The sequence below is a fragment of the Neofelis nebulosa genome, chromosome 5, assembly GCF_028018385.1.
Source record: "Neofelis nebulosa isolate mNeoNeb1 chromosome 5, mNeoNeb1.pri, whole genome shotgun sequence".
In the NCBI taxonomy this organism is placed as follows: Eukaryota; Metazoa; Chordata; class Mammalia; order Carnivora; family Felidae; genus Neofelis; species Neofelis nebulosa.
Genome location: NC_080786.1, coordinates 110,202,725 through 110,223,048, shown reverse-complemented (window position 1 = coordinate 110,223,048; position 20,324 = coordinate 110,202,725). Strand labels below are relative to the sequence as shown.

At 37.4% G+C, this 20,324-nt stretch overlaps 1 protein-coding gene across 2 annotated transcripts; it reads left to right on the top strand.

Annotated features, from left to right (window-relative positions):
* The first annotated feature begins 1,931 nt into the window (after positions 1-1,931).
* Positions 1,932-19,150, top strand: PCNP (PEST proteolytic signal containing nuclear protein). 2 transcript variants are annotated; one of them, XM_058731561.1, is made up of 5 exons: positions 1,932-2,086; positions 7,975-8,189; positions 11,241-11,315; positions 16,634-16,689; positions 17,362-19,150. In XM_058731561.1, the coding sequence occupies exons 1-5, from the start codon at positions 1,960-1,962 to the stop codon at positions 17,486-17,488; spliced, it is 600 nt and encodes a 199-aa protein (XP_058587544.1). In that variant the 5' UTR covers positions 1,932-1,959; the 3' UTR covers positions 17,489-19,150. The 2 variants fall into 2 exon arrangements, with proteins under 2 accessions (XP_058587544.1, XP_058587545.1); XM_058731562.1 differs by lacking the exon at positions 1,932-2,086 and adding an exon at positions 7,881-7,951 and having other exon boundaries at positions 8,027-8,189.
* The last annotated feature ends 1,174 nt before the right edge of the window (positions 19,151-20,324 follow it).

Genomic DNA, 20,324 nt, shown 5'->3' with positions numbered 1-20,324 from the left:
CCAGTTTAGTACCTAAGCCATATCCTTCAAGCAAATATTCAAAGCACACTTGAAGAGCAGACATGGGGGCGCCTGGGTGGCTTGGTTGGTTAAGCGTCCGACTTCAGCTCAGGTCATGATCTCAAGGTCCGTGAGTTCGAGCCCCGCGTTGGGCTCTGTGCTGACCGCTCAGAGCCTGGAGCCTGTTTCAGATTCTGTGTCTCCCTCTCTCTCTCTGCCCCTCCCCTGTTCATGCTCTGTCTCTCTCTGTCTCAAAAATAAATAAACGTCAAAAAAAAACTTTAAAAAAAGAGCAGACACGAAGGGAGTAACAAGTGAAGAGAACTTTGAGTGCAAAAACCTGAGAGTTCAAGGTACAAGTAGCTGAAGCTACTTGTAATAGCATAGTATGGTGACAGATGGTAGCTACACTTGCAGCAAGCATAGCCTAGTGTGGAGACTTGTCAAATACTATGTTGTACACTTGCACCTAATGTAACATTGTATGTGAACTACACTAAAAACTTTTTTTTAAATTTTTTTAGCATATGAAACATGCAATACAAAGAGCTGTGAACAAAAATATTTTTTTAAGTTTATTTATTTATTTTGAGTGAGAGAGAGAGAACCAGCAGGGGAGGGGCAGAGAGAGCACACAGAGGATCCAAAGCAGGCTCCATGCTGACAGTGGAGAGCCTGATATGGGCTCCAACTCACAAACCGCAAGATCATGACCTGAGCCTAAGTCAGATGCTTAACTGACTAAGCCACGCAGGAGCTCCCCCCCCCCCCACCAAATTTTCTTTTAATTGTCTGTTGGCAAACAACTTTTAAGCCATCTATGGAGACATTTTTTTAACACATACTTGAGGGAAATATAAAGTGACCAAAGTGGTATATAGAAATTATCTCATCTGATCCCCATGAGCACTCTTTGATGAGGTACAATTATTATTTCTTTTTATAAAGAAAACATATGTCTGTAGATAGTAAGAAACCCTCAAGGTTTACTCAGCCAGGAAAGGGCAGAACCGGGATTCAAACCCAAATTCTGACTCCTTAAGACTACTTTCTGAAACACTCACTTTTTAATGTAGGGCAAACCCACAAACTCCAGTGAGTTCCCTAGACAAGGAATTGACCCCATTTGGCAAGAGGGTAGTATAAATACAGAGAGAAAGGGAAGATGAGGCTAAAAAGTTAGGCTGGGGCCCAATATAACACGTGGGACTTCATTTTAAAAACCCTAGGGATCCATTAAAGGTTTCTAAATAAGGGGGAAATTACTGCAATTTTAACTGAAAGAGGTAATTTCTCATGATAGGAAAATTGCGACCTGTAGAAAATGTAGTTTTTTCACTTGGCTATGTGACCTCAGACAAATAACTCTTTGGCCTCAACTCTCATAGCTCATTAGAGAATACCACAATGGACTGTCGTGGGGATTAAACAAGACAGTGTCTGACACAAGAGGGCGCTCGATAAACGTCGATTTTTTTTTTAATGCACCCCACCCCCACCCCACTTTTTTAGTTTTATTTATTTATCTCTACACTCAACTTGGTGCTCAAACTCACAACCCGGAGATCAAGAGTCGCGGGTTCTTCTGAGCCAGCCAGGCACTCCACGGCCCTCTTTTTTTTTTTTTTTTTTTTTTAAGGCACAGGTGGTCCAGCAAGACCAGAATGAATACAGCCTGATCGCTTCAGCTGTAGCCACACCCTAGTCCGCAAAAAACCTTACAAAACTCCACCAACGTTTCCGGAGTGGTGCTCCCTCACTTCTCTGGGCCATGAAAACCTAAGCAACCTCTAGTCAAGCCACCAACCAGAGCTCCACAGACACAGCACAACATTCCCCGCTCTCCCTTCAGAGGCCGCTTGTGGATGACGTTACATTCACTTCCGTTTCCAAAACGGCATCTTTTTACTTTCCAGGGCCGCTCTAGGCTGCAGCCTCGCAGGCTGGCTCCGAAACTCAATGGTTGCTGGGCGGGGCCGTGACGTCCTTGGCGTGGCTGCAGCGGAGGCCGCGGCGGGGAAAATGGCGGACGGGAAGGCGGGAGAGGAGAAGCCTGAGAAGCCGCAGCGAGCTGGAGCCGCCGGAGGTGAACACAACCCCAGCGTCGCGGGCTGCGTGGGATGCTCTGGGCCTTTCTTTGAGCGCCCCGGGGTGGGGGGAATAGGATGGGGACGAAAATGGACGGATCTGGCGCTCACCCGGCCAGGTGCTGGGCCCAGACGAGACCCGGGCACGCCCGGCGCGGCCCGCTGGGATCCGGGCCCACATCGCCTCCTTGCCGGGGGAGAGCCGACCACTGTTGGTCACCTGCTGGCCCCAGCGGAGGCTCTGCTTCCAATGAGAAGGGAGATGGGTACCAGAGAGGGGTATCGAACTCGGGGTGGGACCAGGAGCGGCAGTGCAGGAGCCGCTACCGCCACACCGGAGACGCACATCACACAAAACACGCGCACACACACAGGAAGAGTCACCGAGCGGTGGCCGCAGGCACTGGCCACAGGCCGAGTTTCCAATGGTGCTGGCCTCTAAGTTACACCTAGGAGTTAGTTTGCTTCTCCCTTTTCGCTGAGGTGGTGTACGACCCCGGCCTTTTCTCTTTCATTTCCAAGCTGAATACCGACCCTGTAATGGGGATGGGTCGAGGAGATGGAGGGAAAGAATACCATTGCCTGCCCGCTGGTTTAAGATGCGGGGTCTTAGGGTTAGGGTTTGGTTGCCTTTCTTCTAAGTGTTTGCTTTTTCTCAGGTTCTTGCCAGCTAACTGCTGACAGATATTTAGGTGGCTTAATAGGCTAGTGTGACTTTTCCTGTATTTTGTTACGATGTGAACTCGGATTACAGTTGTCTTCATTCTGTACCCTCTACTCTTATAAATTTGGGCCTTGTGCATGAAGGGAAAGAAACATCTTTCCAGGCGCCCGCCCATCCCCCTTTGTCGTAACAAGGCAAGTAACTTAACACGTGGGAGGTGATCATAATGTCTTGAGAACGTTTTAAGTATTACTCTCTATTCTGACTTCCTTAAGTCTTATCCCTGAAGTATATAAAGAAAATACAGATTATTAGCATATGAAAGCAGTTACTAGGACCTTATTAACATGATGTTTAATGTGAATTGCCTTGGGAATAAAAAACAGCCGTTTAAACCATCTAGTACTACCTCGTTAGGGATTTTTTCCCCCCTCAAAAATTATCTTGGAAATTATTGAGTAAAATTACGTTAAAAATTAGTAGTTTGAGGAAAAACAAAGATCTGTGACCTAAAGAATTTTACCTGGCTTTTAGACTATCTTTTAATTTTGTAAGATAGCTTTTTAAGTGTCTTGAGAGTATGGGAGATGTGTTTACTGTGTTGCCAAAATGTACTTTAAGTGTCAACATAACTCCACTGTGTAATTTATCCACCACCCTTTCAGTTAGGGATAATTAGCTGTATAGCATGAACATTGATGTTTTTATTTTAGCATATTTTTGTGTGTGTGGTGGTGGTATAAAATTATCTTGGGTGATTGATATCAAAAATTTTATGGTATCCTTGGTGATTTAGAATAATATCCCTTAATAACTTCATCATAATTTGTCTTGGATTTGCCTGCCTTTACGAGAAAATGGTGCTGTTGCATATAAACCATTTTTGAATGTCAGGTATTTTTAATGAATTTATACAGAGGAATCATAGCTAAAACACTTATCACTGTGTATGTTGCTGAATTGCTAATTTTATGGCAAGTGGTCACTATTTTCAAACACTATCAAGCTTATCTTAGGGACTTACCTAGAGAATATTCTGATTTTTAGTTCCTTTTGAACAGTCCAGTAAGTTGGAAGTGTATTTTCTTATAAGTTATGAATGAATTTATGTCAGTAAGAAAAGCTACTTACTTGAGCTTGCTCTCACTTTAAAGAAGGGGGGGCGGCGAGGGAATAAGGCTTTGGGCAGATTTTTTTTCTCCTTTGGCTAAATTTTTGTAGCTCCTTGAAATAGAAAATTTAGAAAAGCTGTCCATATCATAATCATGGCCACCTCATGCTGTTTCAGGTTATCTAAGAACTACTTGAATGAAATTGACATTTATTATACCAGCCACTAGGAGGGTCTTGAATATGTTCTCATTTAAACTGCTTGTCAGTCCTTTTGGAGAGGTAGCTGTGTACTCTTTTATCAAATGAAGAAGCTACCAAAATACAGATGGATCATGAAGAATATACCCTTATGGAGTTAAAACTTTATTAGCTAATTTTTTTTTCAAAATTAGCCAAAGCCCTCCTTTCCAACTATTCAGTGGAAAAGAAAAAATGTGCTAGTACCATGTATAATTTGATTTCACATTAATCTACATACTTTGTTTGATCGGAATGAATACAAACTCAAAATCCCTTTTATTAAAATAATCCTTGATAAAGAATCTAGTACTTTTATATAATTTTATGCATTTATATTTTGCTGTAAATTGTTTTGTGATTTTCTTATTTTTAAAAAACTGAGCACATATTCTTTAAAATGTAAATTGCCGGGCGCCTGGGTGGCTCAGTAGGTTAAGCGTCTAATTCTTTGTTTCGATTCAGGTCATGATCTTGTGGTTCAGGTCATGATCTTGCGCAGTCCCTGAGTTCAGGCCTGCACTGACGGTGCGGTGCAGAGCCTGCTTGGAATTCTCTCTTTCTGCCCCTCCCCTGAGCTTACTCTCATTTTCTCTCTCTCTCTCTCTCTCTCTCTCTCTCTCTCTCTCAAGATAAATAAACTTAAAAATAAATAGGGGTGCCTAGGTGGCTCAGTTAAGTGTCCTACTTTGGCTCAGGGTCATGATCTTGGGGTTCTTGAGTTGGAGCCCCCATCTGGCTCTCTACTGTCAGTGATCCTCTAGCTCCCTCTCTCTCTCTTTCCCTCCCCTGCACTCTCTCTCTTCTCTCTCCCTCTCTCTCTCTTAAAAATAAACATTTTTTTTAAAAGCATTAAAAAATAAATAAAATAAAAGTCACATTCTCTGCAGCATGGATATTCTGACAGATGACTCTTGCTTCTCCCTCAGAATCTAAAAGTTCCAACGTTGAACTACTTTTAATGAGGGATGTGTAGCGAGATTCAATGAATAGGAAATAAAGAGAATTTTAAATCCCTATTAAAAACAAAGAACAAAAATGTAAGTCATATTGCTAAAATTTTCACATTGCCAAACTATGGCCATCTAAAATTTTTTTCACTTTCCAAAATTCAGCAATCTCATTAAATAAATTGAAAACAGGAGTTCTTGATTAAAAGCTCCCAAATGCTAAAGTGCAGAACATGTTGTATTTAAAGATAAACACTTTAATGGACCTTGAAATTAGTGTTGATATTTAATGGAATATTTCAAAGCTCAAATTAGGTTGAAATAATTTTCTCTTCTGATGAACTATAGATTTGTAGAAACTGTGACAACAGTCTCATTGATAATATGGATTTGTCTGTCACATTTTTCTGTTTTCATTGCTGTTTCCATTTGCTGTATTTCCTAAATGTTTTGTGTATTTTACTACGTAATTATTAGATTACCTAAAGAGAAAATAGCAGCTCCAAGCCATGTGATAACATTGAGCCATTTAAGGCTAAGTAATAAGTACTAATAATATACCTACTTTCCTTCACTCCCTTTCCCCCATCCCTTTGCTGAAGAGCGGATGTTTTCTAAAGTTGTTGAGTATTTACAGTTGTTTAAAAAAAAAAAAAAAGCTTCTTGAGAAGAGCAAGGCCAAAGAGTTATTTACTATGTCCAAAAATAATTGCTGGATCTGGAATCAGTCGTGTTTAGAAATGACCTACTAGACATAGCATGTTTCATCTTCAGTGTGGACCTGAAATGTGGGTGGTCTTAATAGTGTGCCTCTTAAGGTGTCAAGAGGGCAGATAAAAATAAAATTGAGTTGCTGCCAGTTGGTTACCTAATTAATGGTAGTTTTCCCAACTTCCCCGTTCATGCTACCTTTTCTACAGCAGTGTCTATAGAAATCTTCCCTATAGCATCATGGGATTGGACAGATAGTATTGTTTCATATATTATCACATACGAGTTCAGCCAGTTATCACACTTAATTGTACTAATTTTATAGTAAGATTTATGTTTTTCATTTTGTTTCATATTTATGCTATCGTTTTTCTAGATTCTTTGTTCCAGAATTTGTGGGTAAAAGGAGACCTAGAATTAAGAAAAGATAGGTTTTTTTAAAGAACTGGAGATCTTGAGTAATTATGTATAGTTCTTGGGTCACAGTTCAAAAGCAGAGTTGTTTATACCACAGTCAAGACTAAATGTTCTTTATGCTATTTGATGTTTTCTAGAGTTTGTGTTTGCACAAAATTTGTGCCTTAATATATATAGTTTCTTTTTGTAAACCCAGTGCATTTTCTATATGTTTATATGTGTTCCCATACGTAGAGACTGAGTTTTCAATTTTAGCTGTCAGTCACAAAGAAATAGTTATTATTGTTTAGGTTCTATAGTATAATTCATAATTGATCAAAACTATAAACAATGCAGAATGAAATTTAGAACACTGCTTTTAGTTATAAACTAATGTTGGCATAATACTGTCTTATTTTTAAGAAATTCTACATTTATTTCTGTATTTCAACTATTGAATATTAATCTTACATTCTTCAGGTCCTTTTGTAATTTCATATCTAAATAAGTGACTGGCACCTCCAGCAACCATTCCAGTGCTATCTTTGTCTCCTGGGGAAATCCCAAAACCTAATGCTGCTTAATTCCTCCTCAACATTTTTATTATAACTTTCACCGCTGTCCAAAGGGGATAGAGTTCCTGTTGTCTTTCCTATAAACGAAATCAAATGTTCTGTCCAAAGTGCTTATTAATTTAGAGACCTCATCATTCCAGAAATATATGGATTAAGATATATAGTCTCTGGATTTTTTAATATTACTTGTCCATCTATCTGTGTTTGATTTCCCGCTTTCCCCCCATTCTAGAAATGTCCTGTTTTCTTAACAGTTGTCAGGGATATTGCTTAGAGCATCTTGTCTTCATAAACTAGTGTAACAGAAAACATTCTCTAGGGTGAATTGGGGCAAGAAAATAAAATTTTTAATAATCAACCAAACTTCTTCTATCTTACATTCCAATATATTAAGTAGCCTTCTTGTGCAAAGGACCAAAGATACTCAAAATAAAAACTTACTGTTACCATTCATTGATTAATACAGACTCAAGCCAAATCATTGAAAGCTCTCTTACATTCCTAGTCTACATATGTATGGCTTCTACTATTTGAAATTATAATTACTTCATCTTTCTTTCATTATAAAAAGTAGTGTATGAACCTAAGTATGATCGTTAAAACAGATGATAACCAAGCTTTCAAAGTAGAATTAAGTTACATTAGAGGGGATGACTTGAAGGCTTCCTTGAGTTTCCTTTTCAACTCTAAAAATCGTGTGAGAGGTACATGAGGCACACATCACTCAAGAAAATTACTCCACGCTGTATTAGCACTGTAGTTCAGGTAATAATGGACCATTCATAGCTAGGTACTTTGTGTAACTAGTAGTACATAATTGAAGAATGTTAGAATTTATTAGTCAAATGTGTTTTCCTGTGATGTGGACTAATATTCACAAGCTAGTTTGTGTAGAAGAACCTACAGGCCTTAATTTCTAAAAAGCAAAATTCCACAAATAATTAGATTATTAGATAACTTCTATAATAGTGTTTAGTTGAAGGGTCTTACATTATATGAACTCTACGTTTATAATTTTAAATTGCTCTGTATTTTATGCTAGTTAATTCATGGGACCCTCTTCTACTGCCACACAATCTCAGTTCCTGCTGTACACTCTAACACAGTGGAAGAGACTGTTGGGTCAGTAGGTGACACCTGCAGAGGTATCTTCCTTATAACGATGCTTTTTGAGGTTGCTGCTCCCATCAATCTGCTCAGTAAAAATAGCTCATCTTGGTAAGTTGTTTCGACTTCACCAGGACCTGAAGAAGAAGCAGAAAAACCTGTGAAAACTAAGACTGTTTCTTCCAGTAATGGAGGGGAAAGTTCCAGTCGCAGCGCTGAGAAGCGATCAGCTGAAGAAGAAGCTGCAGACCTCCCAACAAAGCCTACAAAGATCTCCAAGTTTGGATTTGCCATAGGTAGTCAGACGACAAAGAAAGCCTCGGCCATATCCATCAAACTTGGATCAAGTGTGAGTTGTTATTTGATCTATATGGTGTGCATAATGGGGCTTAAGAATTTGTTTTGGAAACCTGCTTTTATGGGGTTATGGTAAATTGAGTGTAAAAAGGTACTTTGGTACATGAACTTACATGTTAAGTATTTAAGAAGTTATTAGCTCTATATTCAAGAACAATATGGATAAATTATAACTCAGTAAAACTTTTTCAAAAAGGTTTGGAGTATGAGAAGGAGCAACTATTATAGGGAATATATGATTTATAAAGTAACAGCTTAGAATTTTTCTCAGTTGAGTAAAACCTCCGAAAAACATTTTCAGAAAGAATTTCATTTTTTTCCCTTATTTTTCAATTCCAGTAATATTAAAAATAATATTTCTAGAAATAAGTACTAGTGAGATACTGCTTGATAAGAAGAGCTTCCTGGTCACTTTACTTTGGAGCTACAAATGGACATTGAGTTCTATATATCCAATGACAGATCAACTTTTGGTCCCTTGTTTTAAATATAAACCTTAAGTTAATAATTAACTGTGGAGTATCTGGAAAGTTTTGAAACCATAGATTGAAGCTCATTATGAAGTTTTGATATTTGACTAATTTTGACCTACAAAAGTGACAATTTCATATGCTTCAACCACATAGGTCTTTCAGAAAAAAATGTTACTTAAATAGTGTACACTGTTGGCTTTAGAAAATAGTCACATTCTTGTGTAAGGAGAATAATCCTAAAATTACTGGGATTACTACTTTTGAGTTGTTTATTCATGTCTGTTCTGTGAAAATTAATGCTTATTTGCCAGGTGCACACAGCTTTATTCTGTGTATGATGTTCATTCCAAGATCTTAAAAATATGATATGGATCAAGTTCCTACTAGAGTCAATGTGTTTGAGTTATACTTACAGTTTTAGAAGAGCTACCATTTCTCAGGACCCCTACTCCTACCCTATGTTGTTATTCCTTTAAAAAATTCATTCCAAACAAAAGACATTCTGCTTATAACTTCATTACTTCATGACTATTCTTCCTATTTGAGCTGATTTCTTTTTGTTTAATACGTTTTTTTTTTTATAAAGTTGCATAGACCTAACTGCATAAGTATTTGTGTTTTTCTGATAGTCATTCAACATGTATTCTCAGACACACTTTAATATAGATATTCCTCTCCATAATAGATTCTGCTGTGGTTCAACACACCCCTAAATTAGATATGCAAATCCCTACTTTTTCTAAATCATTGACATGATGTAGTAATTCCTCCTCATTTTAGAAGGGAGGGTTTTGTTTGAGAAAGTCTACTCAGTAAAACCTTCTTAATCTTTGGAAAACAAAAACTTGTTTTCATAAAATAAACTATAGTATAACCACAGTTGTCTTAGGGAGGTGGGATGTAAGATACAAAAAAATAGTTGAAACTATTGCTTTTATTATATGATATGAAAAGATAGTTGATTAGCATATACTTGTGTCATATGTGTATGTACAACATCAAATACCTGACATCTTTAAAAGAGTAAAGGGTATTTCTAGAGTCTTTATGCATAATCTCCAAATTAATGGTTTTTATTCCTTCAAAAGCAAGCATTATTGACAAAAGTGTTTGTGTTATAAAAAGAAAGCGTGGTTCATTTTGTTTCAGGAGATCAGAGAAGATTTCACTGATGAAGCGATGCTTGAGTTGGCCTTAACTGTATAGACAGGAGGCAAAGGGCATCTCGGATAAAAAGAATTTCATACAAAAGTAGTTTAGATGTGAAGCCACATGGTACATTCAGGAAAATGTTTGTAGTTGGAAATTGATATGCAAATGTAGGGATGAAAAGCCCCCTAAATGAGACCATAGAACCAAATCATAAAGGACTTGCATAGTTTGGTTTTATTCTTTAAGTTCTAGTGGAGCTATGAAACTGTTGTAAGGAAGCTTAACCCTTAAACAGATGTGCATTTTAGAAATATCACTTTAGTGCCATTATAGAGGAGAAAATTGAGAGTAGGGGGTGGTATTTCTAACAGTAGTTCAGGCAAGTAATGCTAAAGGGCCTTAGGTGTCCATAGTATGGTAGTTGATGGGAAGGCAGAGGGAGACGTAAGTCTATTAAATATTTAATCTACAGGACTTTATGGTAGAGTGCAAGTTGAAGAAAAGGATTTCTGGCTTGGGTACTTAGAACACTGTCAAACTAAAGTACCCATCGGAGCTCTTAAGTGGAGCTCCAGTAGGCATGTGACATTCTATTTGGGGGTAGACATTTAAGATTTGGTAGTTAAAACCATGGGAGTGAATGGAGTTGACCAGGGAAGTACAGAGAAGGAAAGGTCACTAAGAACAGAATCTTGGGTATGTGTTATTTAAGGGGGGAACAGGAGGAAACAAAGAACAAAAGGTCAGAGAATTAGAATAGCCTATAAAAAGCAGTGTCAGAGAATTCAAGTTAGGAGTGTTTTCAAAAAGGAGCTGGTGATTAGAGTCAAAAGCAGCACACCAGTCATTGGTGACCCTACAGAATCAAGGTCACCTGATTCTAGGTGAGTGAGGAGCCATGGGAGAATCAGGGAGGAAGCCTGATTGCAGTGGGTTGAAGACCAGATTGATGGTGAGAGGATGATGATAGGGCAGTTTACCTCAAAAACTTAGGTTGGATAGAAGAGAAACTTATTTACAGGCTACAGGGCAGAACACTAGTAGGGAGAGGAGTCTTGGTGTCTTTTATGTTCTTAAGTCACACTGCAGTTCATTCTTGGCCACTGTGGGCAAGTACTACTAATCATTTCCCTTTACCTTTACCAGGTATCCCTTAGCTAAATGATATTAAATTACAGATCCTGACTAGAAAATCTTTTACAGGATGAAAACAAATGGACATATCGTTAATAAAATTAAAGCTACCCATTGATAACCACATTTGTAAAAAGAGAAAATGAAGTTCTTTAAAGTTTGTTCTGAGTTCCTTAGTATGTTTCTATGAAAACATAAAATTGAATCTGAAGATAAATTATTTGTATCATTAAACAAGCCTGTGTAAACATTATGTGATACTTCTTAATGTGTTTCTTCTTCAGAAGCCTAAAGAAACTGTTCCAACTCTTGCTCCAAAAACTCTTTCAGTAGCAGCAGCTTTTAATGAAGATGAAGATGTAAGTTGATCCCTAGTTTTGTTTATTTTACTTGAACCAGTTCTTTAATGAAGTTAGTGGCAGGTTGTAGGTTGCATTTTCTTTGTAATTCTGAATAAATTTTTTGTGATGCCTGCAAAATCTGGATATTTCTATTTATGTGGTTGTAGGATTATTTAAAATATAACTGCCTTTGGGGGCAATGACCTTAAGAATCAAATCAACAAATGCTTGATATATATGTTGATATATATATCATATATATGTGCTAGGAAATATGTAGGATCCAGGAAAAGACAGATTTAATGCTGCTGCCTTTAATAATTTTATAGTTGGGAGTCTTCAGTGTTCAGGCATCATGCATTCATTCAGCTTACAAAAGACAGCTATAGTGTTTTCTCCCATGAGGAATAGCTAATAGTGCAGGTGATTCTGCTAGAAGTTCTGTTCATTAAGCATGTGTTCCAAAGTGAGCACGAGTTGCTTATCTGCTATTCTCTTAGACAGTCTTAGTTCTTTCATGCCTCTCACAGTGTTCCTCTCTTCTTGTGCTTATGAATAACATATGGAATTTAAAGCATCATTTTGACTCATTTTTTTTCTTTGGTCTCTGACTTCAGAAACCTAACCCCCTCTTAAGATGTGACCCCATTGTATAACAATTAACTGTTAACAGGGTACATGAGTAATTGCTCTCAAAAACAATATGGAGAAGAATTACACATTCAGAGGAGCACAGTGTGGGCTGAAATAATTGGGAAGAACATAAAAGAGAAGAAGTAAGAATTGGATACTAAAACATTAGGCAGGGTTTTGACAAACCAAAGAATACTTTTATAAGCTAAGACAAGTCATAAATACTAGCAGCTGTATTTGTCTGGACTGGAGATTTCTGTAGACGTTTGGGCAAGGATAAGTATGGAATGATTAGAGCCCAGATCAGTAGGTAAAGAATTGCTGTGGTTATCTCTGGATTCTTTGCACTTAACTCATTGCACACACTTGAGCAACTTTTTTTAATGTTTATTTATTTTTGGGAGAGAGAGAGAGAGAGAGCAAGTGAGCATGAGCTGGGGAGGGGCAGAGAGAGAGGGAGACACAGAATCTGAAGCAGACTCCAGGCTCCGAGCTGTCAGCACAAAGCCCGACGCAGGGCTCAAACCTACAAACCGTGAGATCATGACCTGAGCTGAAGTTGGTTGCCCAATCAACTGAGCCATCCAGGCGCCCCTGAGTAATTTCTATATGCTAGGCACAGTGAGATTGCAAAGATAATTCAGACATGTCCCTCCAGGAACTCAGTCTCATAGGGCATAAAATAGTACAAAATGAAACTCAAAAGTATACAAAGATATGAAGTGATAATGGAAATTCAAGGAAGGAAGAGAGACCAAGTAACTAGATGCCAGCACTGAACTGGCAGTGGGAAGACCTGGATTCTTCTCCTGTCTTGTCCAGTTACTAACTAGTAGAAAGCCTGTGAAATAAATCACTTTACCTTTTTGGAGCCTTCGTTTTTCAGTTGTAAAATGAAAGGTCAGTTTAAATCATACATTTTTAAACTACTTGTCAGAGTTGTAGGATTCTGTGGAAATGTCTATGCAGACAGCTCAGAGCCTGGAGCCTGCTCTAGATTCTATGTCTACCTCTCTTTCTGTCCCTCCCCTACCCACACTCTGTCTCTCTCTAAAGTAAATAATGAAACGTTAAAAAAAAAAACCTAAAAAATAATATCCCATGTTTTCTGTTATCTCTAACATTCTTGAGAGATTAGGTAGCTTTTTGCTATGTACAGAATGTATGAGAGAAGGACAATATACGAAAAAGGGAACAGTGTGTGTGAAAAGAGAGGCTGGAAATGGTAAACACCTACATGATAGTAATGGCTTTTTTTGAATGCCTAACAATTTTGGGTCTTTCCATATAACTTTATTTTATCCTCCATATATTCCTATGAATCATGCGATGTAGTTATATTCCTGTTTGGCAAATGGAGAAATTAACAAGTTAATGATGGTAAAGGATATTAATTTTAACTTGTCTCTTAGATAAAAGAATGTGTGTATCTAAAATCATCTGGTTTTTCCTTTTTCTGCAGAACATAAGTAACACGGGATATATATCTGGGCCTAAAATATATTTGACAAAGAGGGCATCCATTTAATTAATTTTAAATTTTAAAAATATATTTTTCATTGTTACCTTTTTAGTCTCCTTTAATTTGGACAATTCCTTGGCCTCTGTTCCATGGCATTAACATTTTTGAAGAGTCCAGGCCAGTTATTTTGTAAAGTTTTCCTTCGTTTGAATTTGTGTGATGTTTCCTTATGATTAGATTCACATTACTTACTTTGGCAGGAGTACCACAGAAGCTATGCCAAGTTCTTAATGCATCATAATCAGGGTGCACATGTTGTCAATATGTCCCATTACTGATGGTGTTAACTTTGATCTTTTGGTTAAAGTGATGTCTGCCAGATTCCTCTGCTTTTCAAAAAAAAATTTTTTAATGTTTATTTTTCTTTGAGCATTAGCAGGGGAGGGGCAGAAAGAGAGGGAGACACAGAATCCAAAGCCGGCTCCAGGCTCCAAGCTGTCAGCACAAAGCCCGACGCCGGCCTCGAACTCACGAACCACAAGATCACAACCTTAGCCAAAGTCGGTAGCTTAACCAACTGAGCCACCCGGGCACCCTTCTGCTTTTCAGATTATTGTTTTACCTTTTGTAATTAAAGATTATATGGGGGGGCATCTGGCTGGTTCAGTTGGTAGAGCTTGCAACTCTTGATCTTGGGGTTTATATTTGAGCCCCAAGTTGGGTGTAGAGATTACTTAAAAATAAAATCTGTAATTAAAAAAAAAATACAAGGCACCTGGGTGGATCAGTCAGTTAAACCTCTGACTTCAGCTCAGGTCATGATCTCATGAAACGGGCTCTCTGCTGTCTCTGCTGCTCCCCTGCTTGTGCTCTTTCTCTCAAAAATAAACATTTAAGAAAATAGTAATAATAAAAACATTCTCGTGAGTGTTAACATCCATTGAGGGATTCCTACCAGAATCAATTATGATTTTTCTTCTTGTTTTATCTCTTGTATATTTATTGTCTCTTACTAGAAGGAAGAACTTCCCCTTATTTATGTAAGTGTAGGCTCATCCATTCTTTATTCAGTAAGCTATAATGCTTGCCCCAGGTTTGACCAGTAGAAACCCCTTTAGACTAGATCTTGAAAACACTCTTTTAAAAAAAATATTTAGAGGTGCCTGGCTGACTCAGTAGTAGGTAAGCGCGCATGACTGTTGATCTGAGGGTTGTTGGAGCTTACCTAAAAGGGGTTTGGGGGTCACCTGTGTGTCTCAGTCAGTAGGATGTGCATGTGACTCTTCATCCTGGGTCATGAGTTCAAGCCCATGTTGGACTTGGAGCCTACTTTAAAAAAAAAAGAATATTTAGCTCAGCAGCAACATTTATTTGACTTACCAGTCAGTTAAGCCTCTGACTTAGGCTCAGGTCATGATCTCACGGTTTGTGAGTTCGAGCCCTGCATCAGGCTCCGTACTGACAATGCAGAGCCTGCTTGGCATTCTGTCTCTCTCCCTCTCTTTGCCCCTTATCCGCTTGCTTGTGCACGCTCACTCTCTCAAAAATAAATAAACTTAAAAAAAAAAAAGAAATTTAACTTACCATATATCTTTTCAACATTTATGTAAGTACTAATGAATGAACTTTCAAGATTTTCGAGATATCTTTATAGTGAAGGAGACGTTTTTAGAAGGAACAATACCATAAAGTTAATAAGATTCTTTGCTTTGGCGTCCACCTCTTTTGCTATTTATTAGCTTTGTGACTTTGGACAAACTAACCTTGTTTACCTCAACTTTATACTTTTTTTTTTTTTTTTAATTTTTTTTAATGTTTATTTATTTTTGAGACAGAGACACAGCATGAACGGAGGAGGGTCAGAGAGAGAGGGAGACACAGAATCTGAAGCAGGCTCCAGGCTCTGAGCTGTCAGCACGGAGCCTGACGCGGGGCTCGAACTCACGGACTGTGAGATCATGACCTGAGCCAAAGTCGGATGCTTAACCGACTGAGCCACCCAGGCGCCTCTACCTCAACTTTAAAATGCAAATGTTCAGCCAGTTGAGCAGCCAAATTTTTTTTTTTAATTTTTAAAATATTTATTTGTTTTTGAGAGAGAGAGAGCACATGCTTGGGTGCACAAGTGGGGGAGGGGCAGATGGAGAGGGAGACACAGAATCCGAAGCAGGCTTCAAGCTCTGAACTGTCAGCACAGAGCCAGACATGGGGCTCAAACTCAGAAACAGTGAGATCAGGACCTGAGCAGAAGCTGGCCACTCAGCTGACTGAGCCACCCAGGTGCCCTGAGCAGCCAACTGTTTTGATTTCAGCTCAGGTCCTAATCCCAGGGCCTTGGGCTCCAAGCTGAGTGTGGACCCTGCTTGAGATTCTCTCTCCCTCCCTCTGCCCCCTCTCCCCTACTTGCGAGTTTTCACTCTTTTTCTCTCAAATAAATAAATAAAATGCAAGTGATGATAAGATTTGTTAGGGTTTATTTGTTTGGGGGACGGGTTTGTTTTGTATTATTTTAGGATGTGATTAGGGTTTTATTTTATTTTAATGTTTATTTTTGAGAGAGCTCAAGCAGGGGAGGTGCAGAGAAAAAAGGGAGACAGGATCTGAAGTGGGTTCTGTGCTGACAGCTCAGAACCTGGAACTTGCTTCAGAGTCTATGTCTCTGTCTCTCTCTGCCTCTGCCCCTTCCTTCCTCTCTCTCAAAAAAAAAAAAAAAAAAATTAAAGATAGTGCATATTAACTTTAATTTTTTTAACATGTATTCATTTTTGAGAGACAAAGACAGAGCGCAAGCAGAGGTGGGGCAGAGAGAGGGAGACACAGAATCAGAAGCAGGCTCCAGGCTCTGAGCTGTCAGCACAGAGCCCGATGCAGGGCTGACACTCATCAACCGTGAAGATCATGACCTGAGCCAAAGTCGGATGCTTAACCGACTGAGCCACCCAGGCACCCCTAAAGATGGTGCATATTAAAGAATTTAGCACAATGTGTATGTGTAGCATAGTAAGCAAATGGTTTTGGTTCTAGAATACCAAGTTTTTCCAGATTTTTTTCTTTCTGCAAAATCAACACTTAAAGCTGTGTTTCTTTTTAAAATGTAGTTAAGATAAATAATTTTTTCCTTTTACAAAGATTTACAGTATTGAAAATGCTAAAAGGCTTAGATACAAATTTAGTATTATGAGTTAGCAAGTGAATTTTAATAAACCTGTAATGAGTCATCTCTGCTTTTTTTCCCCTCCAGAGTGAACCAGAGGAAATGCCTCCAGAAGCAAAGATGAGGATGAAGAATATTGGAAGGTATGTGCTTTTTTATAAAGATTGTAGAGAATGATCTTTTAGTGTTCCAACTTTTCTTAAATATTCGGGCAAAACAATTCTGTGAGCTGTCAGTGATGTTATTTTCCCTTCTGGTAAGAGAAAAGGAGTACCTTCCTTTCATATGGGGACCCAAAGTAAGACTTTAGACTTACTGTTGAACCCAGTCTAAATACCCAGTTTGTATGTGTGTGTGTGTGTGTACACACACACACACACACATTTTAAAACATGTAAAACATAAAATTGAAGTAAATATGACACAAGTCCACAGTGGCACTGAACCCTTTTATATGTAATACATCTTCATGTTTTTCTTCGATTTCATTTTTTATAGATGCTGATGGCAAGCCATCAGTTGATTTTATGACCCTGTTAGTGGGTTTCAAGCAACAGTTTTAAAAACTGTCACGGTTGCCACCCTTAGCTATGTGTCAAAAGTACCTTACATGTTTGTTAAAACTACAAATTTGCTTGGTCCCTCTTCAGACCTACTGAATCTGAAATTTTAGGAATGGGTCTTATAGAAAGTATTTTTTTTTAATTGTGTAGGGATTTCTGATGTTCAGCTTGTGTTCATAATAGGTACTAAACAAATATGTTTTGAAAGGCCTTATATAACTTTTAAAATAAATTTCCTGTCTTTTAACACAGGGATACACCAACATCAGCAGGACCAAACTCCTTCAATAAAGGAAAGCATGGTTTTTCTGATAACCAGAAGCTATGGGAGCGAAATATAAAATCTCATCTTGGAAATGTCCATGACCAAGACAATTAAATGATGTGTTTTGAAATTGGGTGTGGGGTGGGTGTAAAGTTAAAAGGAACAGTTTCCTTTTTTAAAGAATGGTATAAGACTATCTTTGGAGCCGCCTTTTTTTTTTTTTTAAAGATTGAGTGGTACACTAATAAATGAGAGTTTGAAATTAGAGGTAATTTATGTTTTATATACAGATTTCAAGACATTTGCTAATTTTGTAGTTTCATGTGATTAGTTTCCAAAGGTTACAGATAATAAAAAAATCAGAAATGGTACCTTTCTAAGAATTGCATATTTTTTTAGACGCAATTATTAGCACATTAAGAGGGACGCAAAAAGCTATTGTCTATTTAAACTGCAAGCAATTACTCTTAACTCCCTTATTACACTGAAGTGTTTGGCTCCCAGGAACAGCCTTATAGAGAGGGAGTATTGTATTGGGAGGAAAATGTTACTGGACTATTGACTGAGAGTACATTAGATAAAATTAAAATACAGCCTTTTTTTTTTTCCTAATGGGCATTTGTTTCGTTTCAAGTCATCAAAAACTAGGTATTGCATTACTATCAGTTGGTACAGATGCTTAGCTCTTGAAAAAAAAATTTTTTTTTAATTTTATGTAAATTGTTGAGTATTTGAAATAGCCCACTTCACCTTAACGGGTCTTGTCTACCTTCATTAGTCTTCAAAGACCATTTGCTACCAAAGTAAATCAGTATTTTGAATGTGCTTCTCTTCGTTTTTGTTACTAGTTAGTTGCAAGCATTTCCACCAGATCTTGAGGCAAATCATAAGGAAGCTGTTTCTTTTAAAATACAAACCACCACCAAAAATTTAAATGTACATAATACTTAAATATGTGGCTGTTTTTATTTTTTAAAAAGTAGAAACACCAAAAAGACAACATTGTATGAAGATGAAAATGAGAAAGATGCACTTTCTGTAACTTTGTTAAAGCTTAATTTAAGTTACTAACTTGTGAAAGCAAATTTGATTTGAACTTAATACAAGAATTCTTTATTTTAGGACAGTACTGTGGTTTATTTGAGTGTATACATATTAACCAATGGCCTCTCAAAAGCACATTTTAGGTACTGAAGATAAAAAGAAAATGCATCTTTAAACATATTTTATGGAATCTTTGACCACATATACGTTGTTAGATCTGTGTATTGTAGGTTTTTTTTTTTAATTTTTGTATATGAATTCTTTTTTAATGTGATAGTTAAACACATGTTTAAAAACCTAGTCACAGATAAAAGAAACAAAAATTGAAAATTCCTGCAATGTTTAATTTGGAGGCAGCTTCAGACTATTTTATTGGTGGGAACTACTCGCCAAGCTCTTTTAATAAGTAATAACTCCAGAGAAGCAGCCTGTATATATTCCTAACACTTGTTCATTTGCATTTAAGTTTAGAGTAAGCCCCAAGTAAAACAATGGAAATGTATATAGAACTATTAGTTCTTACATGATTTAATTATATCAAGATACATGAATTTAACTTGCTTTAATGTAGGCAAACTTTCCACTTTTGTCCATTTTACTGTTTATGTTAAAATAACATCCCTCTCCTACATATTCTTTTCTTGACTCAAATATTAGCCTAAGGTCAAGATGGGAGAGAAACGACTGAGATGAATGTCTTTACTAAAATACCAATAAATTTGTCAAACTCAATAGTGTTCTTATTTTCTATTCTGCTTAATTGTCGCTGGGTTTTTTTGTTTTGTTTTTTAATGTAAAAGAAGAGACAGATATTATGATTGTTGCTCTTTTCCAGATTGTTGGCCAAAGTAAAGGGAGTTTCAAAACTATTACTTAGTGGAGTCTTCCTAACTTAGCACATAGTTCTATAGCATTATAATATCTGGGGTTGGAAAAGACTTATTCCAAATCCTCCCTCTCCACTGCCAAAGTATTGCCTGTCTTGTGCTGTAGAAAATCCTGCTAAGGCATACCTTTGAAAATCCCTAAGTGTTAGAAGGTATTCTAGTGTCTACCATCCATTAACTCCATGTAATATGTTTTCTGGATGTTTCTAATACTGCTTCCCAATAGATCAGGTCTTAGTAAATAAAAAAAAATTGAACTCCACTTTAGAATTAAGGTTAACTCTAATTTGAATAATTACAAATGAAGGCTGAGTTTCAGATGTTGTTCCTTAACTCTAATAATCAAGGTTAGCTTGATTTAGTTTGGAGGGGTTGTCCAAGTTACTTTTAAGTGAAGGTACTTCTTTTGAATTTTAAACTTCATTTTGAAAAGACTTCAGACTTTGAAAACATTGCAAAAATATTACAAGATATTTCCATGTTCTCCAAGTGTTAACATCTTCAGTAACTCCAGGACAGTTGTCAAAATCAGGGAATTAACATTATTACGTTACCTTAATATATCACCTTATACTGTTGTTCTACAGATCTTTTTCACATTTCACTTTTTGTTCCACTAATGTCTCGTCACAGATCCACTTCATTATCGTACATTGTTTAGTTGTCATCTGTCTCTAGCTTCCTTAATCTGAGACACTTCTTCAGTGTTTGTCTTTCATGACCTTAGACTTTTTAAAAAGTATAGGCCAATTATTTATAAAAGATTCTCAGCTAGGGCCTTGCCTTCTGTTTCCTCATGATTAGATTCCATGTATGCATTTTTGGCGAGAATAGCACAGAACTGCTGTGTCCTCAGTGTAGCAGCAAGAGCATGATGTTAATTTGTCCCGTTGCTAGTAATGTTAATTTTCATCACTTGGTTAAGGTGGTGTCTGTCAGGTTTCTCCACTGTCAAATTACTACTTTCTTTGTAATTAGTAAGTATCTTGTGGAGAAATTCTTGGGATGGTGTTTAATAC

What these genes read in the sequence shown, in the direction of transcription:
- PCNP (XM_058731561.1), top strand. Translation starts at nt 1,960, where the DNA reads ATGGTTGCTGGGCGGGGCCGTGACGTCCTTGGCGTGGCTGCAGCGGAG. An exon ending in GCGAGCTGGAGCCGCCGGAG is followed by an intron (nt 2,087 to 7,974) that starts GTGAACACAACC and finishes CGACTTCACCAG; the next exon opens with GACCTGAAGAAGAAGCAGAA. An exon ending in CCATCAAACTTGGATCAAGT is followed by an intron (nt 8,190 to 11,240) that starts GTGAGTTGTTAT and finishes TTTCTTCTTCAG; the next exon opens with AAGCCTAAAGAAACTGTTCC.